Source organism: Brassica oleracea, chromosome C3, assembly GCF_000695525.1.
Source record: "Brassica oleracea var. oleracea cultivar TO1000 chromosome C3, BOL, whole genome shotgun sequence".
NCBI classification, from domain to species: Eukaryota; Viridiplantae; Streptophyta; class Magnoliopsida; order Brassicales; family Brassicaceae; genus Brassica; species Brassica oleracea.
The window spans coordinates 385,530-407,778 of NC_027750.1; the positions used below are offsets into that span (position 1 = coordinate 385,530).

Sequence of the window (22,249 nt, forward strand, 5' to 3'; positions counted from 1 at the left end):
GATTAAAAAAATTATTATGTTTTTAAAAAGTATTTTAAAATAAATAGGTTAGATATAATTTAACCAATAAAAAATAAGTCTATTTAATTTGATTGGTCACACTGTATTCAATAAATATAAAAATTACTTAGAAATACGAAAGCTACTTCCATTTTGAAACAAAAACATTTCCGAGGGAGTATTATTAATTACCGTAAACTCTTTGCTCTCTCCCTTCATAAGTAGCCTTCCTACCTTTCTACTCTAACACAATACTCCTCTCCCTCACTCTCTCTCTTTTCCAGAAACTTAATTTTTTTCTATACTAAGAAAAATAAAATGGTGGCGAAAGTAATGACAGCAATGGCGATTATGGTGGTTGCTGCTCTGACGTTGACCACAGTGAACGCTAAAATACCAGGAGTTTACACCGGAGGTCCCTGGGTAAACGCACACGCAACCTTCTACGGTGAAGCTGACGCTTCCGGCACTATGGGTACACTCTCTCTCACACCTATAGTTTTTATTTTGTACCCAAAGTTTTCAAATTATTAATTTCATCCCCTTTCTCACGCCTACCCTACACACTTTTTCTCACTTATTTTATTCATCGTATCCGAAAAGTTTTCTACTACTATTTAATCTGCGGATCCTCTTTTTACAAATTTCACCAATATCTTACCTATAATTAATATTATTTTTTTCATTCAAAATCATAATATACATAGGCTGTAACTGGATTGACCATTTTTGGAATGGAATGCTTTGGAATGATCAATTCCATCAATTCCATAAAAAAATTTACCATTTAACATGAACTAGATCATGATCCGCGCGCCCGCGCGGATTTAAACTTTTATAGTTCAAACTTTCTTCATTGTATATATTTTTACGATTTACAAATGTTTAATATGATTTTATAGTTTAAATGCATCAATTTTATTAGTTTTTTTAATTGTTATTTGTTTTAGTTGTTTATTATGTATATAATGTGTTGGAAATAAAATAATATATCTAATCTCTTAATGTTGAGTTATTATTTATTTGTTTTGTTTAGATATTATTTATTATAATTATTCATTATTTATGCCGAATTTATTTTTTGGCGCTTAATAATAAATAAATAAGTATTAGATGATATGTTATATTTTAACTTATATGAGATAAAATATGTTAATTGACTTTATTGTTTATAAAATAATTTATAATTTTCTTGGGTTTTACATGTACCATTGTCATAAACCCACCTAATCATTCAACTAATCTCAATGGGTAATTTTATATTTTCATTATAAATATTTTTCTTTATACAACATACAATATAACTTGTATATTGTATAAAAACAGTATATTCGTTATTTGGGTAAGTCAAACGTGATTTGAAAGGACTAATGTGGGATACCTTAATCGGATTTGAATCTTGAGGTAACAGGATACTTGTTTCCTTTCTCTAAATTAGACGTGATTTGCATTTTTTGATAATAGAATATGAAGTTATTGTAAGTAAGATTGCAATCTTTTTAGTATAATGACAGCTTAAAAATAGGAAAGGTTTTTTAAATGTTACATGATTTAATTGCGCTACGAATTTATTAGTTTAGATTTGGTGGACAAAAAATATTTTTTATATTAAGTAACCAATTTTAGCATTTTTAATATATTTTGGATATAATAAAAAATTAAAAACAAATGAGTAGAATTGATTAGATACTAATGGATCTTTTTTTTTTGTGTGGAAAGTTTTACAAATTTGGTATACAAACAAAAGTAGTCAATTGAATTTTGGAAAGGTTGAATTTTATTCTGTTGACAGCACTAGCCGAGAAATAACTTAAACCAATTGTGTACGTGTTTCAAAACCAACTGGTATATAAAAGTAGTTAATTGAATTCTGGATAGATGTAATTGGATTGTGTAGGCAATACTAAACCGAGATATAACTGGTTTTGAATCACGTTTAAATTTGGTTAATTATGGAACTATAATTTCGTTGGTAACTGAGTATTAAAAGCAGTGGCATTGAGGCGTAATTATTTAGGAAAACTCAGGGTTAATTCAAATTTGTACTTTTGTTTTAATAGTTTAGATGAAATGGAATGCTCATTCCATCAATTCCAAAAATATCTATCCAAAATACAAAGCAAATTATTCCAAAACAATTTTGATAAGGAATAGATGGAATGAATTCATTCCATTTTTCTACTGCATTCCATTCATCTTATTCCATTCCTTTATATTCCATGTATTCCTTTTTTGATTTACCAGTTACAGCTATATTAAAGATCTCCAAATACGCCATTTTAATATCAAAATCACGTTTTTAGCACACTATATTCACTGAATAGACATTTAACTAACGGTTTGTAATTGTTCTATAGGTGGTGCGTGCGGGTATGGAAATTTGTATAGCCAAGGTTACGGTGTGAACACGGCGGCTTTAAGCACGGCCTTATTCAACAATGGTTTGAGCTGTGGGGCTTGCTTTGAGCTCAAATGTGTCAATGATCCAGGCTGGTGTCTTCCAGGAAACCCATCTATTCTTATTACCGCTACTAATTTCTGTCCGCCTAACTTTGCTCAAGCTAGCGACAATGGTGGTTGGTGTAACCCTCCTCGTGAGCACTTTGATCTCGCCATGCCTATGTTTCTATCCATCGCTAAGTATAAGGCCGGTATTGTCCCAGTCTCTTACCGCAGGTAGATCTTCATATCTCTATAGTCTAGTCCACTCTGTTTTCCTTATCTCTCTCCCTCTTAACGAAGGTAGATTTTTATTTTACCTCAGAGGTTTTTTTTAATATTTTTATTTAATCAGAATCTAAGAATCTGTGAGCTTGAAGATTTTCAGAGTTTTGGCATGTTCACTCTATTCTTTATTCCATCTTTTCTTATTTTCCCGAGAAAGTTGCTAAATTTTTTTTTTTTTTTTTGGGAACCAAACATAAAAGTTTTTCTGTTAACGTACTGTTTTAGTTGAGTCTATGCAGTCACACCTTTACTGTCTTTTAGACCTATTAAAGCAAACTAACTTTTTTCTTCGCCACAACACACCCATTTTAAAAATTACTAAAACACCCTTTTTACTATGACGTTGTTTAATGTCTGGGTAAAAATCCCGAGGGCGATTCAGTAGTTTACACATCTAGACCCTTCTTGTATTAGATTCGAGACAATTTTGTTGTTGTGGTGGATTGCATTGAAGTCAGCTAAGGCCCGACACTTCTTCACAGCAACCCATTCATTTGCCGGTTATCCACATAACCCTAAACAGTCGGGTGATCAGAACATACTATAATTTCACTTCCTTTCATGAAAATGCCTAAAATTATTAAAAATATTTAGTGTCTATCTAATAAGTATAAAATAGTCTACTAATTTTTTTTTATATTATATCGACATAAAATAACAAAAACAAAACAAAGGAGTCATTAAAAATTTTATATACATTCTTCGGACATAAAAATAATGTAAAAATATAATATATATTTTTGGCGGTGTTGCAGGATCCCATGTAGAAAGAAGGGAGGTATGAGATTCACGATCAACGGATCAAAGTACTTCAACTTGGTGCTGGTCACTAACGTAGCCGGAGCCGGAAACGTCCAGATGGTGAGTGTTAAAGGAAGCAACACAGGTTGGTTAGGTCTTAGTCGGAACTGGGGACAAAACTGGCAATCCAACGCAATTCTTGTCGGCCAGTCTCTTTCTTTCCGAGTCAAAACCTCCGATGGCCGAAGCTCCACCTCCAACAACATTGTTCCGAGTAACTGGCAATTTGGTCAGACTTTCTCCGGCAAGAATTTCCGCGTCTGATTCCTAGAAAATAAACATAAATTTGCGGAAGCTATATTGAAGATTTTTCTCCGGCAAAATATATGAAGATTTTTCTAATATAGATATTTACGTGTCTTTAAATAAAGTTACTGTTTGGAATTGGGTTTTACCATTATTCCCTTATTTTCTCAGGGGAAGTATGGGATGCTTGTTTTGGAAGTAAGGGTTTTATTTTAAAACACTTAGGCTTAGTTTTCGTTTGTCTTTGGTGTGTTGTGTCCTGTTTAGTTATGTAGAGCGGCTGCAGCGGCTTCAAAAAGAAAGGGTTGGGATCAGTATTGGTCCTGGACAAAGCTTAACGAAACATTGGTTTTGGACCCCTAAATTTTTTGAAAAATATTCAATAAAAAAACCCCAAATTTTTTTTTTTTAAACTTAAATTTACGAAAAAAAATTTTAGCTGAATTTTTTAATAATTTGCCTGCGGCCCCCTAAATTTGAGGGCCGCCCTGGTTGGGATAAAGATAAATGTTGCCCGCAGCTCTCCTTTACGCTCTGATTGTATTAACCATATATATATGATTTCGAGAAACTTGGATTTATATAAATAAATTTATTTGATAGTTTATCTGTGTACTAAGTTTTAATGTATTGATGCGGTGTATGGATTGCTTATATTACGTTTGTATTTGTGTTAGGATCTATATTTGTTCCTTCTAACTTTCTAAAGCGCTTAAAAAATATTCAAACTTCATGTTTATTTTTATAATATGAGTATCATCCATTTTATTCGCCTTCGAATCAAACCATTCATACATTTATGAGAAAAATAAAAGAACAAATGTCCTACAACGTCACTATACTCTACTAAGATCAGTCAAACCCAAACGCACGGAATATATAGATTTATACGGTTTAGGATCCGGGATATACGGTGTACCATACGTATTTTAGCATGTACTTATGTGAGAGCTGATGCATTAAGGAAGACAGAATTCATATGATGTGATGTAAATGCATTACACTATCGTCATGTGCAATCTGCGATCACGATTTATCAGAGGAAAAAACCAAAATTAATATAAGATATTGAATCAGATTTTACAGAATCTTATCTTATATTCTGATGATTTAGTTGATGGACCAACCAATGTATCACGCCTTTTTTATTCTGTAAATATTTTATTACATTATTGTTGATTTTTTTAATTCGGTGACAATTTTTCATGTGGTAACATCTAGATGCATCCGATTTAGATAGCATCAGTCAGTGATGTAATAACAACGGCTTTTGTTTGTCTAGTTCTTTCTTTCTTTCGAAATTAGGTATTTGTTAGTTACCTTACATCATTTTAATTTGCAAATGTACATATTTAAATAGTGATAGTATTATCTTTTTTTTTGCCAAAAATAGTATATATATGCTATAAAATGCGGACATCAAGTTTTTCCCAAAAGTCTAAAACATACTTTATCTTTAAATACATGATCTTTCTATCATTTTTTTTGTCAGCATCTTGTAATTTCTACATAAATTAGTTCTGCTAAATCATAATATATATATATATATAACAAGATATTTGTATAAAAATACCCGTAACATAAACAAGTCTTGTGGTAAAGACACCTTGTTCTCTTTATACAGTTCCAAAAATACTATAATCAGGCTACCAGAAAACGATCTTGCGCCTTTATTTAATTTGAAACACTAGTGTACTTCTTTGATCAGAAGGATACCACACAAAATAGTTGTCACTTACTGCAAAAAAAAAGATTGCGCTATTGCAAATGTCATTGAATCTCTTGCATTGAATTGTTTAGTTATAAATCACAAAATCACGACCGATCTAACTATAATCGTAATTATCTTTTGCGAATTTAAAAAACCAAAAAGTAGTTTTGGTAGCTTACCTCTCTGTATGTGGCTGGTCGAGATGGACAAGTTTCATCTTAACTGCCGTCAATATGAATCCGAATAATATTTCGTTTTTTCGCTTTTAGTACGTTCCAATGTCCTTTAAGCAGCAATCTGTGTGGCCTTGTTTATTTGGTCGGTTTACCTGAATGAATGTAAAAAGAAGAAGAAAAGATAGAAAGATTATAGATGGTGGAGAGCATAAATCCTCCATTATCTCATCGTAAACGCATCAATTCTCTTCGGCACAAAAGAACAAAAACACAATTGACGAACGTAAGAAAATCACCGATTAAATTCAAATGTAACATCTTATTTGTTTGTTGTGTCGATACCCAATTCTTTTTCTTCTTTTTGTTTTGTTAAGAAAGAAAGACACTGATTTATTTATGATAGGAAATGTCATGAGAGTACCTCCAACGAGGGTATGTCATTGGAGTCCTTAAATGTAAAAGTTATTAGAATATTTGAAAAAAAAGAAGAAAGAAGATGAAACAAGGTCCTAGAAATACACTCTGCATGAACCTCCCCAAATACTAATCATCGACGTGTATTGTATTACAAAAATAAAGTTTTATTACAAAATTGTATTAGAATAAAATATTATTATTATTATGTTTACATACTGATTTTAAGACACCCACCGATGGTGTTGCTCATGACTCATGACCAAATATGAATACAAAGATGTAGTAACATATACGTTCGGCCAAAAATATGTAGTTAGCTTATTTAATTAATTCTGATTTAATTGGCAAAATAAGAAAAGAAGAGAATTCTAATTTATAGAAGTGGACGGTCATGCATGTTTTAGTATAGTTTAGGTTTGGTGAGAAGTAACTGTAGTGGCTTTTCTTCATGAACCCTGATAAATCCTTCTTTAACACTAAAAACTAATAAATCCTATAACTATAGTCATTACTAATTAGTGAGCATGATTAGGAAAAAGGCGAATGCACATTCCATTGTCGTTTCTCTCATGAAACAATCTTTGCAATTAAACTGCTGTTTTGTTTGTTTGTGCTAAATATTAAACTGCCAATTTCTGAATATTTTAATATTTTTTTTTCGATGCCTCATAGACCAATGGTGAAACCAGCTTTGATTTAGCACTATCATTAGAGCTCATTCGCATTGTTTTTAGAGTGCAGATTCGTCAAGAGTCTACAATTGCTTTGGAGTGAGCGGCAAAGATCAAATCGATGGGACTAGGTTTTTCTTTCTTCCTCACACTAGTATACTAGTTCAACATAAATAGTTTTGATAAGCAAGTGAGTAGAGAGTTAATATTAAAATGAATTTAGATCGATGAATTTGAAGATTTTAATATACTGTAAAATTCTGTGGCAAAGATACATTGCATTGTAAAAATCTTACTTTAGATAAAGTTCAACAAAACACTTAGTAATACAGATCAACTAAAAAACTCTCATTATCATACTAAATATAAACTCATATCTCAGAATAACAAACATGTTAGAAAAAAGAAAGAAATATTTATTTGTAGAAAAAAAAACAGAACAGTAATTATTATGACCTTTTTGCTCCAGTGGAGTCTCTCGCATGCATGCTTATCTGAGAACTCTGTTTGAGCTAAATACGAAATGATCTTCACTGCCTGCAATGGTAGAGTGAAGTCTCCAGGCCGCCCTGCCATTGTTGAGCATCCGAGCAGGGTCACCCGTGACATGGCTTTCCTCAGCACGTGATTCGAATTCAGGAAGGCCATCATTGGCTTTCCTTTCTTTCCTAGTCTTCCTCTCCTCGTCTCTTTCTTTCCTTAGCCAACTCTCAACTGTTCTCATCAACGACTTCTTGCTTGTTTCCTTCACTTTCTCCATTGGCATTGCTAGTTGCAACATCCGTTTGCTACATACACCTATAACAATGGAAAGATGTTGTGTTCTATGTATTTGTTCTTTAGTAGTATAGAAGCAAAATAGAGAAAAGAGTTTACAATGTGTGTAGGCCAATCCTCAAGACCATCAAATATATGAGTGGCGTAGATAATGGTTGCTCCTCGTTCTTGGCATTCCTTTCTAAGAAATGTCAAAAGGTCAGCTCTTGCGAGAACGTCAAGATCAACAGTTATTTCATCCAAGAGGAGAACCTGTAGATGATCCAAGAAAGCTGGATTAAAAGGTTTCTTAAATCATTTTTTTCAAACACACACATACGGGGGTTTGGTGTTGTTAGATAAGATACCTTGAAGGGCTTGAGGAGTCCCATACAAATCTGAACACGCCTTCTTTGGCCATCAGAGGCATTGTGCAATCTCCATGAGATATCGATATCCAACACCTGAACCAACCAGCCACAATTAGAACAAGCAGAAAGGTGGGATAATGATGATACTTGAGATGCTTAAATGGTAGCAATAAGTTTGATAATGTGACAAAGATGGAAAATCAGACCATGCTCTAGCTGAAGATCATATACAACAATACTTATTGATGTTTGAATCCTACCCAAAGCTTCAAAAAATCACATTGTAAAGAAGAAGTAACAGAAGATCACAGATGTTTGAATACTTCTACTAACCTTGATCAACTCAGCTCTTCTCTGAGGATCCCACTCCAAATATCATCTTCTCAGCAGAAATGTCCATTTGAATCGGAACTTCAAATCCGGCAAATGCCACATCACGCCTCCACTGGAAAGAACAGAGGAAACAGCATTTTTAATCCAAATTAAAGAAAAAAAGATTGAAACTTTCACAACGAACCTCGCCGCCGAGATAGCAGAGATCACCATCACCGCCGCCATTTTTACTACTTTTCTTCAGAAGTTCGGTAGTTAGTTAGTTGTGTGAGAGTAAGAAACCGACACCGTTTTGGTTATGGACTCTTAACATAAAAGCACACGTGGCGCTCTATGAGACGTTAGTCAACAATAGACTTTTCTTCTGTTAACAATGTAAGTCGACGTGGCACAACTATAGACCATCGATACAATAAAACGACGTCATTTTAAAGTTCCATCAGTAGATCTCCGTTCCGTTCTTCATCGTCCTCGCAGATTTTGTCGGTTTGGATCTTTTGAGGCAAACATGGCAGCGATTTACAGTCTTTACATAATCAACAAATCTGGTGGTTTGATTTTCTACAAGGTAAATCATCTTTCCCTTGCTCTTCATCTCCCACCTGAGGGATAGACCAAAAATAGAAGCTTTGGAGATCATTACGTGTAGAAGAAGAAGTGATTTAGCTAATTACTATAGGGTTTGTGAATAGCTGCTTAAAGACTTGGACTTTAATTTGTTTGCTTTGATTTGGTTCTCACGAGAATCATTTCAAGATAATGAATTTTTCTCATCTGAATTAGACTAATCGTAACTCAGAGACTGACTGCTATGTTTGGATTTGATCTATGATCTGTTCTGTTCTCTTCTGTGTGTTCGTTGGATTCGGGAAAACTCAGGACTGTGGAACGAAGGGAAGGATGGATACGAATGATAGCTTGAGGGTAGCCAGTTTGTGGCACTCAATGCACGCCATTTCTCAGCAGCATCGAGCTTCTCCAAGCCGATACCTTTGATCTCCATTGCTTCCAGTCTCTCCCAGGTTTATATACATTCTCACAACTGCCTTTCTTTTATGTTCTTCTCTCTCTTGTTTGTTGATTCTTGTTTTTTCTCTCAGGAACAAAGTTCTTTGTGGTTTGTGAACCTGGAACTCCTCACATGGAGAGCCTCCTTAGATACGTTTATGAACTCTACACTGACTACGTCTTGAAGAATCCTTTCTATGAGATTGAGATGCCTATTCGCTGCGAGCTTTTCGACATCAACCTTACTCAAGCTGTTCAGTCTGATCGTGTTGCTCTCTTAGGACGATGACCACAAGATTGATTCTCTGCTCGTATCTTTCACCTCTGTGCCTGTTTTACTTACTCTAGTCTTTTTATCCGGATAACATTTTTATATGTGACAACACTTGAATATGGCAACAAAACCTTCTTCTTTTTGTGTTGTTTAAGTGGACAAAAATTAAGACACCCTTGTTCCTATGAAACAATACCTAACACAGAGAGAAGGTTAAAGAGTATATACATCTCTAAATTCCTTGTTACATGATTGAAGGCCTAGGATAGTTCACAGCTTGCGGAGATTTGTTGTTGTTGTTGTTATCACTGCTGGGTTGAAGATTCTGCTCCTCCTCTTTTGGTGTTTCCTTCTGGACATGAAGTTCTTCCAGCGTCTTGACGATATCCTTCATGTCCGGTCTACTCTTGGCATCTATTGATATGCAATCGAGTGCAAGAAGTGCAATCTTTGAAGCTCGGGTTAGCGAGTATTGACCTTGGAGACGAGGATCCATCACTCGAAGAAGCCTTCTTTTGTTTACTAGGTAAGGCTTCGCCCAGTCAACTAGATTGTGTTCTCCCACCGGTTGGTTCCTGTCGATTGCTCGTCTTCCTGATAACAACTCCAGTAACACCACCCCAAAACTGTACACATCATTCTTTGCCGATAAATGACCTTTCAAAATTTGACAGAAACATCAGTACTGGAGTTCTTTGCAGTGATCAAAGGTTGTCAGAAGATGCAAATGTCTACATACATACATACCAGTGGTTAGATATTCTGGAGCAGCGTATCCTTGAGTTCCCATGATTCTGGTAGAGACATGGCTCTTGTCACCCATTGGACCATCTCTAGCCAAGCCGAAGTCCGAAAGCTTTGCCCTGTAGTTCTGCAGATACATTGAAACAGCAAGGGATAAACTTCTCTGGCTAAAGCTACACAGAAAATATCAATCATGCATCATACATACCGAATCTAGCAAGATGTTGGATGCTTTGACGTCTCGGTATATAACCTGTGGCTGAGCATTGTGAAGAAAAGCGAGTCCTCTAGCTGCACCAAGAGCCATTCTAACCCTTGTGTTCCATGGAAGTGGCTGATAGAATGTTCCTCCTGTTTTATGACAAAATCATAAAATTGTTTAAAGGAAGATTGTCTCATGAGGATAATATATATATCTTCACTTACTTCTGAATAAGTGATTCTCAAGACTCCCACGAGGCATGAACTCATAAACAAGCAGCCTCTGCTCTTCATCCAAGCAGTACCCAATCAGTTTCACAAGGTTAGGATGATTCAGCTGACCTAAATAGTTGATCTCAGCCTGTTTTACACAAGAAAAAAACTCAAAAAGAGGTAACACTACTTGAGATGAAAACTGTGGAAGAAAGTGTGACTAACCAGCCATTCTCGGTGACCTTGAAGCCCTTCTTGGTTGAGTTTTTTCACTGCAATGACGAGTCCAGTCCCTGGTTTACAAGGAGCCAAGGAAGTCTCATCGATCCATCCTTTGAAAACGCGACCAAAGCCACCTTCACCAACCATACTATCAAGGCGGAAGCTCCTCGTTGCTGACTTGAGTTCACTGAGGGTAAAGCTCTTGAGATTAGCATTTTGCAAGATCTCGCCTTCTGTTCGAGGCACGTGAGAGAAAGAAGTGCTCGATGACCCCTTGCTCCCATCTCTACTCAAGAATCTCGAACTTAGCCCTACAATAATAATTCTTCTCTTATAAACATTTCAAACACACACACAAGAACCAACTCTTCTTACTAATAATAATGGAAACATATTATCTTTCTACCCTGAACACACCAACTTTCATTAAATCCAAGACTTTCTAATTCAGGACAAAGCAAGTATGAAAGAACCACAACAATCATTGAAATCTATCACCTTCCTTGTTCAGATTTAATTATAATAATTAAAAATTAAAAGAGATTGAGCAAAAAAGACTAACATGTGCTGGAAGCAATATCTGTTTTGATCCGATTGCTGAAACAAGCTCCCATTTATACACCCAAGAAAGAAACCAATCACTCACTCACTCAGCTCTTTACTTCTTCTATTGAAAGCAAATCAAAAAAAGAGAAAGAGCTTTATGTGTGTAAACACAAACCCAGCAGCCGTAGGAAATGAAGAAAGAATATTAGGCTAATAATGAACTCCCCCAAGCTCTTTTCTTTTGACATTTGTTCTCCCAAGAAAAGTCTTTTTTTTTTTAAAATAAAATAATGATATTAATTGGAATGTAAAGAAGTGTGAAAGATTGGATCTGGTCTGATTCTTCCTCTCATCCCATCTCTTTTCATCGCTGACTTGCTGACTTTTCTTCATAAGACTTCCGAGTCTACAATCCACTAGTATAATTGTTAAGACCATCTCTGTTCATCGTCCTATGTTTAAATGATTTATGGGCTCAATCGCTAAGCCATTAATAGGCTTTGCTTTCGTCCCTGGCCCATTAATAAACAATTAATTGATATATTCGAATTTTTATTAATTAACTTCCAAAAATTAATATTTGCGATCTACTCTATTAATTTAGAATTCTACTTTTTATCTACTTAAAAATGTTGTCATTTAAATTTGGATTTATTCACATTTCATTAGCAATAGATATAACATCCCTTATAATTTAGTTATACAATAATATTTCATTTATGCATTATCTAATATATATATTTAGAAACTTATTTGGGATCTAACTGTTATATAAGTCTCAAGAAAAAAATTTAAGTGTTATATTTCATTTTTCAACTACTTCTAACATCTCACATCAAACAAAAAATCAGCTTTATTAACAACGTATGGTCTATGGTCTAACCATTTTTCATGATGGGACTAAACCTATACTAACCAAAATCCTTTTATTAATCCTTTTAAACATGATTTTAATTGTTTAGATTACTTGTGGACATTCTCATGATCAAAACAAAAACAACCATTATGTATAAACTACAGTTGCAAGTTAGCTTTTATGAGAAATAAACTATCTTATTATATACTTGTAATCAAAATAAATATGACCAATGCTCATATGCAAACAATCATGGGTTTGTTTATAATGTAAAATTGTGATATTTTTATTAAATATTTCATACGTTCTAGATCTTTGTTTATGATGTGAAATGTCATCTATTAATTAATATATATTTATACTAATTTTATCCAAATAAATATATATCCATCAATCCAAATCATTTTTAAAATAGGATGTCAATAATATATTTAGTAACAAGAAATTATTTTTACTAAATCTTAACAATAAATTCAATAATAAAAAAATTGAAAATATTTTTGGTTGACAAATAATAATTTATTAGAATATTCTCCCTATATATTCTTTGAAACTCGGTTCCAAATCTGAATATTTTTTTTAATTAAGATAATGCATTCTTTTAACAAAATGTTTTAGCAATAGTGTTTCCTAAAAACATTTTTATCTTATATATTAAAACAGAAGTCAGAACTTATTTCATGTGTGATTTTTTTAAGTTGGACCTTCTATTAGATAATTACTTAGATGAAATTTCTTATTTGTACAATAATATCATAACAGTAATTATGGTTGCATTTTAGCCTTTTATTTTCCTAAACAACTAAGTAAATGTATTGCTAATGAGATCTTTTCCTGATTTCCTTACTAAACATATGTTTTTTTATTTTATTTTAACGTGTGATATATATTCTTTAAATTTAATTGTAGCTATTTAATTAAAAAGGAACATTATAACCCGTATCATTTCATCTAGAGTTCAAGAGAACTATAATACACATTATTCATATAGCCATGATTTAATATATTCATCTTTTTATTTGAAATACAAATAAGTATTTTGAAGAAAATTCTAACAAAATACTTTTAAAAAGAATTCAAAATCATTTTAAAATTTACTTACAACAAGTAATTAATTCAAATTTTAATTATAATAAACTATAACTAGAAATTAAAATTTAATTTAGTTTTGATTTATAATTTTTTTAAAAAATATAACTATATTTTAATGACAGTGAAAATTTAAATGATTATTTTTCTAAAATAAATTTTACAAAGATTTTAAAAAGATTTTGTTAGAAAGATCCATTTCTATTTCAAATTAAAACATAAAACTATTTTACCTAAATTAGTGTATTTCAAGTAATTTTTCAAATAAGATTATTACTACAAAATTATTTTGAAGTACAATATATTATAGCTAAATTTTTAAAAAATATTTTTTGTTGTTTCTAACAGTATCTCAAAAAACAATTATTGAAGTTAAATTAAATTGGATCTACGTAAAAAACATTGTCATAAAAATATTATGTAAAATAGTATTGCACCATAATAATATAAAATAGTATTGTTACATAATAATGTTTTCAAAATAAATTTTGTTACATAAATAAAAAATTATAAAATTTATAGTGATAATATATAAGTCACATAAACATAGATATTATAGAAATATAACACTAAATTAATTAAGTTATTAATAAATTTTCTTATATAAATTTAAAATATTTTAGCCTAGAAAGAAAAAACCCACACTGATCGAGATCTAGTTGCAAATTAAAATCCAAACTCGATAGTAATCCGCCCCAGTAAACATAAGCCTCCCCTCTCATCGTCATAAACCCTTTCGAATTCGACGTTCCCCTGCGGCAATCGGAGAATCTAGGGTTTTTATCTAAGACGATTGGAGGTATATATATATATATCTTCTTCTTCGATTTTAGATATAATTTGATTCGTTGGTATTTACAGCTACGCCGAACGATTCAGGTTTTGCGTAAAGTGTGTGCGAGGAGGATCACTTCGTTGCTTCAATCCGAGTCTCATCGTCCTCGCTTGTCTTTTGTAGATGGAGACCGACTCGCGTGCAAATAATTCTCTCCTCAAGGTATTGTTTTACTATGTGCTCTCTGGACTGTTGCTGATTCATTATAGTAGCAATGTCATTTGTTTTTTTTTTTTTGTTTTTTTTTGTAGAGGCTTGCGTCTGTTGGGGTACCTAAGAAATGCTGTTCCAAGCGTGGCCTAGTGGAATTCGTTAGATCTAACCGATCCAGGACTTCGGAGATCGTCTCTGCTCTCTTACCTACAGATGAGGATGTGAAAATTGGATTGAAGGGAACTAGGGAACGGTCTCGCTTGTCTGCGGTGAGTCCCACCATGAAGAAGAGGTTCAGGGAGAGCATGAGCTGGCTGCAGTGGCTGATGTTCCAGGACGAGCCTGGCGTTTCCTTGAAGAGTCTGGCGAAACTGAACGTTGATCAGCGAGGCGTCTGCGGCTCCGTCTGGGGAGAGAACGACATAGCGTATCGGTGCAGGACGTGCGAGAGTGACTCCACTTGCGCGATCTGCGTGGCTTGTTTCGAGAATGGCGATCACAGCTCCCACGATTATTCGATCACCTACACGAGCGGTGGCTGTTGCGATTGTGGGGATGATGCAGCGTGGAAACAAGAAGGTTTCTGTTCGAATCATAAAGGCTCCGAGCAGATTCAGCCCCTCTCGGAGAATCTAGCGGAGTCGGTTGGGCCTGTACTTGATGCTCTTTTTGCTTGTTGGAATAGCAAGCTCTTATCCGCGGAAGGTATTCGTAAGAAAGATGCTAGATCCAACGATGCTCTTGCGGTACGCCAAAAGATGTCCAACGAGATGACATTCGCAGTGGTTGAGATGCTTCTGGGATTTTATAAGTCCAGTGAGAGTTTGCTAAGTTTCGTTTCTAGAAGGATTGTCGCTTCAAGTGGTCTATTGATACTTCTCGTAAAGGCTGAGAGGTTCTTGGACCAAGATGTTATGAAGAAACTGCACGACTTGTTCCTCAAATTGATTGGAGATCCAGTCTTTAAGCCGGAATTTGCAAAAGCGCTTGTGAGTTACTATCCGCTTGTCGTTAGTGGAGCGGTTGAGAAGGGTGATGATCCCAAGTTCATGAAATATCCAATACTGCCTCTGTTTTCTGTGCAATTCTTCACGGTGCCAACTCTAGCAACAGTTCTGGTGAAGGAAATGAATTTGCTAGCAATGCTTTTGGGATGCCTCAGCGATATCTTTCTTTCTTGTTGTGGGGAGGATGGTGTGCTACAGGTAACACTAGCTTCTTTTCTCATTTATTCACTATTGTGTTACGTTAACGGTGATGAGTTTTATTTCAGATTTGATTGTGTTCTCAGTGAAATGTAGTTGACAGTTTTCTTTTGTAGGCTACAAAGTGGGTACGGTTGTGTGAGATAAGTGACCGTGTCATTGCAGACTTGAAATATGTTACGAGCCATGATGTAGTTTCGAAGTACGCAACACATGAACATCTGGAGTTATCAAGATCATGGTTGAAAATATTGACCGTTGCTCAAGGAATGGATCCTCTGAAAAGAGAGACTGGAATCCATATTGAAGAAGAAAATGAGAACATGCATTTGTTCTTTGATTTGAGTCACTCAATAGCTGGTATTCACTCTCTGTTGGTTAATGGTGCATATTCTCCTGCCAGTGATGAACAATTAGAAAATGAGAGAACCACCAAGGCTGATGGAGATGGAGAAAGGTATGCAAAAGTTGGGAAATTGTCTCATAAAGATTCTGTATGTACTGCGATGATAAGTAGCAGCTTCTTTGATAGCTCGATGGCTTCTGAAGTCCACGAAGTTGACGCTTTCCGTACCCTGATTCCTTCTTCTGCCATATGGTTGATACGCGAGTGTTTGAAAGTTCTGGAGACTTGCTTAGGAAATGATGAAGGTATATCAAAATTTCTTTGCAAGTTGGTTTCTCCTAGCGGCAGAAGTGTATCTAGTAGAGAACCGAGTACGGAGGTTCAGGCAGATGTTAGGACTGACTGTAGGAGATTATCTCGCAACTCTTCCGATCCTACGGAGAATGCATCAGGAGTACATATACTTGGTTTGTGTGATTGGCCGGACATCCACTACGATGTGAGCTTTCAGGCTATATCAGTCCATCTACCGTTACACCGATTACTTTCTTTGCTCATAGCAAAAGCATTAAGGATGTGTTATGGAGAATCAACTTTGCACCATGGAGTCAATGTTAGTCTTGAGATCCCACAGGCCGACTGCTTCAGCTATGTTTTAGGAGATTTCCATCCTTGTGGATTTTCTGCACTTGTTATGGAGCATGTTCTCCGGGTAAGGGTGTTCTGTGCCCAAGTTATCGCTGGAATGTGGAAGAAGAATGGGGATACTGCATTAGTATCTTGTGAGTGGTATCGGTCAGTTCGTCGGTATGTGAAATAACACTTTTGCTGTCATGAAATCTTGTAGTTCATAATTTACTCGCATGTTTCTCATTCTACTTGTTTCCGTTTACAGGTCAGAACAGGGGCTTGAACTTGATCTATTTCTCCTGCAATGTTGTGGTGCGTTGGCTCCTGCAGATTCTTATGTTAATAAGCTTCTCAGTCGGTTTGGGCTCTCGAGCTATCTTTCACTAAACCTCGATATAACAAATGAGTATGTAACTATTGTCCTATTACTACTAATTGATCTCAGTACATGGTTTAAGAGCTCTGCAACATTCAAACTGTCAAGTTATCTCCTACAATATGATTGCCTCTTCATTTGATAGATCGGTCTTTAAAGTAGAACAAGCATATTGTCTTTAATTAATTGTATTATTATGGTCAAGTCAGAATGACTCTCTTGCATCTAAAGCTTTTACTATTGCCGGATCTTGACATGATTTTTATCATAATTGTTTTTTTCAGGTATGAACCAGTTTTGGTCCAGGAAATGCTTGCTCTTCTGATACAGATTCTGCAAGAAAGGCGATTTTGTGGTTTTTCTACTGCTGAAAGTTTGAGAAGAGAGATCATCTGCAAGTTGGCTACTGGAGATTTCACTCGTAGTCAATTGGTCAAATCTTTACCCCGTGATCTCTCCAAGTCGGATGAGCTCCAGGAGGTCTTAGATAACGTTTCAGACTATTGTAATCCATCCGGCATGAACCAGGTCTTGATTTAAACCCATATGCTGGCCTCACCTTTAATTTGACATGCTATGTAAAAAGAAATTGACATTAGTTCTTTGGCAGGGAAAGTATTCACTACGGTCATCTTGTTGGAAGGAGTTGAATCTCTATCACCCTCGTTTGCATTCAGGAGGATTGCAATCTGCAGAAGAAAGATTTTCACGCTATTGTGGAGTGTCTGCGTTGGCCACTCAGCTTCCTAGGTGGCGAATGATCTACCCGCCTTTAAAGGGGCTTTCTAGAATAGGAACTTGCAAAGCCACTTTTCAAATCATTTCCTCTGCTTTATACTACGCACTACAGAGTGGTACTTCTGTTAAATCACGTGCTCCAGATGGCGTTCTCATAACCGCTTTGCACTTACTCTCGCTATCATTGGATATTTGCACTCAACAAAGGGAATCTAATATTCAGGCTTGTTGCGTAGAAGATTCGATTCCGATTCTCGAATTGGCTGGTCTGGAAATAATGGGTATAAATCAAAGGACTGGACATGAAAGTTTGTTGTCTCTTCTTGTTTCATTAATGAGGACTCGTAAAGACGATGGTCTCCATCAATTTCCAGAGGCAGGCCGTTGCAATATTTCGTCCTGGATTGCAAAGTTGCTGAAGAAGTTCAGTGCAATTGATTCTGTCTGTATGAAGCTATTGCAAAGTCTTGCCCCGGAGGTTGTCAGTCAATCTGGATTTGATAAAGTCACGTCAGGCGCTGCTTCTGATGCGAAACGCAAGGCTAAAGCTAGAGAGAGGCAGGCTGCTATTCTGGTAAAAAATATTTCGAATTTCAATTCTATGTTCTCATGATGTTTTATCAACAAAAAGCATGCATGTCGTAGACATACATTCCTCGGTAGTAATAGAATATTCTTTTTTAATATGACGGCCAAATAGTTTAAATGTTCATTATTCACTTGTTATCTACAGTAAGAATCGACTAGATCCAGGAAATGATAGTTATGGTTATTCTAATTTCGATGCAGGCTAAAATGAAAGCTGAACAGGCAAAATTCTTGTCTACCTTGAGTTCCAGCATGGATGATGATGATCCAAGATCTGAAACTGAAACAAGTGATTCCCTAATGGAACAGGATTCAGAAATTGCTGTTCGTGAAGTTTGTTCCCTCTGCCATGACCCAGATTCCAAAGACCCGGTTTCTTTCTTGATTTTTCTCCAGGTTGGTAGCATAGATTATCTATTACTTGTGACTTTTAGTGTTAAATAAACATAAACTACTAGGAGGTTTCGTCTTGCATCATTCTTAATTATCTCTGTTTTGCCTGCAGAAATCTAAACTTTTGAGTTTTGTGGATAGAGGCCCTCCATCTTGGGATCAACGTTCACAGTCAGAAAAGAATATGTCGGTTGATGGAGTTCGCGTGGTCCTGAGACGTAATTTTTCCTCAGATAGTTTAATGATTCCGCATGATGCAACCTCTGAGCCTGCTACAGATTCCGTGTTTGAATCTTTAACAACCCGGCTTATAAGGAATGGTCAGACGGAGAAGAGGTCTAGCGACGGGATGGGAAAAGATGAATCTAACATGGAATCAATGGAAATAGCTATGTATCAAACTGCTCGCAGAAAAATTAATAACGTTATAAATCAAAGCCTTACACATGTAGATCAACGACCACATGCTGCTGAAAGTAGTTCAGAGAGAAATCCTGTTGGTGGCCTACCTACTTTGCAAGTAAGAGTTCCTGATATTCAATCAAGACAAACCTCTAGACATTCGGATGTCAGTTCAGATGGGTTTCACCCTACTGACTGTGATGGGGTTTATCTTTCATCATGTGGGCATGCTGTGCATCAAAGCTGCCTTGAACGATATTTAAAGTCCTTAAAGGAAAGGTGAGCCATGTTTGAATTCTTATAGTCATAGGTGAGAAACAAAAGAAATTAATATATCATCTTGTAGATAGGTGAACCCTTTTTCGTCCATTTTGATATCTCCTTCCGACATGTTGTGCATAATTTGAATTATTTATTTTGATTCCCCTGATTTACAGCTACGATATTAACACTGCATTTTAAAAGCGTCTTTCTTTTGTTTGGATGTGTAGGTCGGACGGAAGAAATGTCTTTGAAGGTGCACATATTGTGGATCTAAAACTGGTACGTGACCAATTTAAAGATATTTTCTGGGGCTTTAATCTGCCTCCTTCTGAAGCTTTAACATTGTTTCTTCTGTCAGGGAGAATTTCTCTGTCCTGCATGCCGGGGACTAGCTAATTCTGTATTGCCTGCATGTGCCGGAGATTTATGTTCTGTCTCAAGTATACAGGAAAGTTCGCATGATATGTTAGGTAAATCAGATGCACAGATGCCTTCTCTTCGGCTCTGTGAAGCGTTGTGTCTACTACGATCTGCGGCTGACGAGATCGAAGATGGTGATTGCGTTAGAACAGTTTCCCTGCAGGGAGATGAATCAATAAGGAAAGATCTTGAATCTGTTTCTAACAAGCTCTGGAATTTCTATTTTTCTGAGCGACAGGAAAATTTTCCGGGAAGTCATTGGTTATCACAATCAATCGTAATGTGGGACACCCTTAAGTACTCTCTTATTTCAATGGAAATTGTTACTCGCTGTGCGAAGAGTTCAGTGTTTCCTGTCTATTGTATTGACTCCTTGTATGAAGAGTTAAATACCTCTAAGGGAACTGCTTTGTTACTCTTATTACGAGTGGTACAGAGCACCCGAACAAAGAATGCTTTACATGTTTGTCAGAGATTTGTGGGCTTGAAGCATCTTGCAGAGTCTATATGCTCTGGAATTTCAAGTAGTCCTTCGAGCAGCATTTTTGGAAGTGAAGGTACTCTTTTCCAATTCTGAATGAGAATCAATTATATAGCATTGTCTATCTACATGACCCCCATGTGCGCGATTAAAACTGACATTAGTCTATCTACAATTTCACAGTTATCAGTGAATTAGTTGCTAACCTTAGATGATGTTTCTTGATAATATCTGAGAAGAGTTTTGCCATCTTTTCATGCACAGCAGATTCATTGAAGAATATAAACCTGCTCTGGAATCGATCATCTGATCCAGTTCTTTTCCATGACCCATTTTCATCACTGATGTGGGCTCTTTTTTGTCTCCCTTCTCCTTTCATCACCTGCCAGGAATCTCTATTATCACTTGTGCATATTTTCTACAGCGTGTCTCTTGTTCAGGTATGCCATATTGTTCACTGCACTCTGACTAGTTTTGCCTCTTAAGACACACTTTTCCTAATATCATGTTGTCTTTGGTGCAGACTATAATTGCCTATTGCGCAGGTCGCATGTTTGACTTGAGTAACTTAGATAACCTGCTTAGCGACATCTCCATCGCTTTGAGAGAATCAGGTGGTTGGGAGTATTTCAGGTCTAACAATATGGATTTATCATGTGATATAAAAGAGACTATCCGTAAATATAGTCTTCCTTTCTTGAGGAGATGTGCAATGCTGTGGAGGCTACTGGAAACTACTACTTCTGGAAAGCTTCATGAAGAGGTAGATAAGTTTGATGAGTCCACCAGTGACAATATGGATTTCATGCATAGTCCCCAGTCGGAGCTGAATCATGTGAATGAATTGGAGAAAATGTTCAAGATTCCGCCTATTGATACCATTCTCAGTGATGAACTTCTCCGGTCCTCAACACAAACATGGCTTGGACATTTCCAGAAGGAATACAAAGTTTACAGAGTTAAAGAGCCTCTTTGCATAACACCTGTAGTTCCTTTCCAGCTTATGAAGTTACCCAATTTATACCAGGACCTATTGCAAAGGTTTGCAGCAGCATTTCTTTATGTGATTTTTTTCCACATTTTTCCCCATTCAAAGAACACTTTGCTTAATCAAGGAGCATGTTTTTCTTATTAGGTATATCAAGAAACCTTGCAGCAGCTGCAAGGAAGTTCTGGAAGAACCTGCATTATGTCTTCTTTGTGGAAGATTGTGTTCTCCCATAAGGCCACCTTGTTGCAGGTATTTGCTTCACTTTCACTATTCTCCAAATATCATTGTTGTTGTTTTCGGAAACTAAAATAAATACGTACTTTTACAGAGAAAGTGGTTGTCAGACTCATGCAGTCACCTGTGGTGCTGGTACTGGTGTATTTCTTCTGATACGGGTATCGCTTCTTGTAGATAAAAGTTTCTTTTAGTCTCCTTATATATTCTTGGGCTTTTAATTAACTACTAGCCTTCATTAATCAACAGCGGACCACAATTTTGCTACAAAGATTTGGAAGACAATCATCTTGGCCATCACTTTACTTGGATACGTTTGGAGAAGAGGTATGATCTTGTTGATTCAGATGTTCGCGTGCTAAGGTTACAGATTGATATTTCTTCTTTTTTTCGTTCGTTTTTTGTTGGCAGGATACCAATATGTTCAGAGGAAAACGACTATACCTGAATGAAGAACGTTACGCTGCATTAACAGACATGGTGAGTAAAATATTTTGTGTGTCTCAACAATGACTGAATAAGTAGGACAAAGTTTGAATGGATGGTAATATCATCTTTATATTCTTATCAGGTTGGTTCTCATGGACTCGATCAGAGCTCCAAAGTTCTCAATCAAACGACGCTAGGAATTTTCTTAACTTGAAAAAGATCTTTATATCTTTTTTTCTCTCAGGTGTTTCTCTGATCCCAAAGATTCATCTATAATTAGTATAGATGCTAAAAATAACATTCTTTGTTCTATACAAAGTTTTCAAATATATACAAAAGCAAAGAGTTTTAACCGTATTGTTATAAAGAATCGGTTATCTTAAAAGCAAACTGTAAACCGGG

The 22,249-nt window shown here is 35.6% G+C and overlaps 3 protein-coding genes and 2 pseudogenes across 5 annotated transcripts; 3 read left to right on the forward strand and 2 right to left on the reverse strand.

The window, feature by feature from the left end:
* Positions 1–219: 219 nt before the first annotated feature.
* Positions 220–4,004, forward strand: LOC106329056 (expansin-A9). Its single transcript, XM_013767631.1, has 3 exons — positions 220–475; positions 2,358–2,676; positions 3,483–4,004. The coding sequence occupies exons 1-3, from the start codon at positions 319–321 to the stop codon at positions 3,790–3,792; spliced, it is 786 nt and encodes a 261-aa protein (XP_013623085.1). The 5' UTR covers positions 220–318; the 3' UTR covers positions 3,793–4,004.
* Positions 4,005–7,239: 3,235 nt separating this feature from the next.
* Positions 7,240–8,614, reverse strand: LOC106329595 (annotated as a pseudogene).
* On the forward strand, positions 8,422–9,714 carry LOC106336484 (annotated as a pseudogene).
* On the reverse strand, positions 9,609–11,689 carry LOC106336483 (probable serine/threonine-protein kinase NAK). Its single transcript, XM_013775319.1, has 6 exons — positions 11,434–11,689; positions 10,875–11,182; positions 10,662–10,797; positions 10,444–10,586; positions 10,239–10,362; positions 9,609–10,148 (listed from the first exon to the last, which is right to left on the reverse strand). Exons 1-6 carry the CDS (start codon positions 11,483–11,485, stop codon positions 9,736–9,738), a joined length of 1,176 nt encoding a protein of 391 aa, XP_013630773.1. The 5' UTR covers positions 11,486–11,689; the 3' UTR covers positions 9,609–9,735.
* Positions 11,690–14,016: 2,327 nt separating this feature from the next.
* On the forward strand, positions 14,017–22,204 carry LOC106334871 (E3 ubiquitin-protein ligase PRT6-like). 3 transcript variants are annotated; one of them, XM_013773256.1, is made up of 18 exons: positions 14,017–14,161; positions 14,224–14,359; positions 14,449–15,555; positions 15,672–16,708; positions 16,797–16,937; positions 17,192–17,435; positions 17,518–18,219; positions 18,435–18,629; positions 18,739–19,307; positions 19,520–19,571; positions 19,651–20,269; positions 20,458–20,633; positions 20,717–21,234; positions 21,329–21,433; positions 21,513–21,579; positions 21,668–21,745; positions 21,830–21,898; positions 21,990–22,204. In XM_013773256.1, the coding sequence occupies exons 2-18, from the start codon at positions 14,321–14,323 to the stop codon at positions 22,059–22,061; spliced, it is 5,790 nt and encodes a 1,929-aa protein (XP_013628710.1). In that variant the 5' UTR covers positions 14,017–14,161; positions 14,224–14,320; the 3' UTR covers positions 22,062–22,204. The 3 variants fall into 3 exon arrangements, with proteins under 3 accessions (XP_013628710.1, XP_013628709.1, XP_013628711.1); XM_013773255.1 differs by having other exon boundaries at positions 14,242–14,359; XM_013773257.1 differs by having other exon boundaries at positions 14,242–14,359; positions 20,461–20,633.
* The last annotated feature ends 45 nt before the right edge of the window (positions 22,205–22,249 follow it).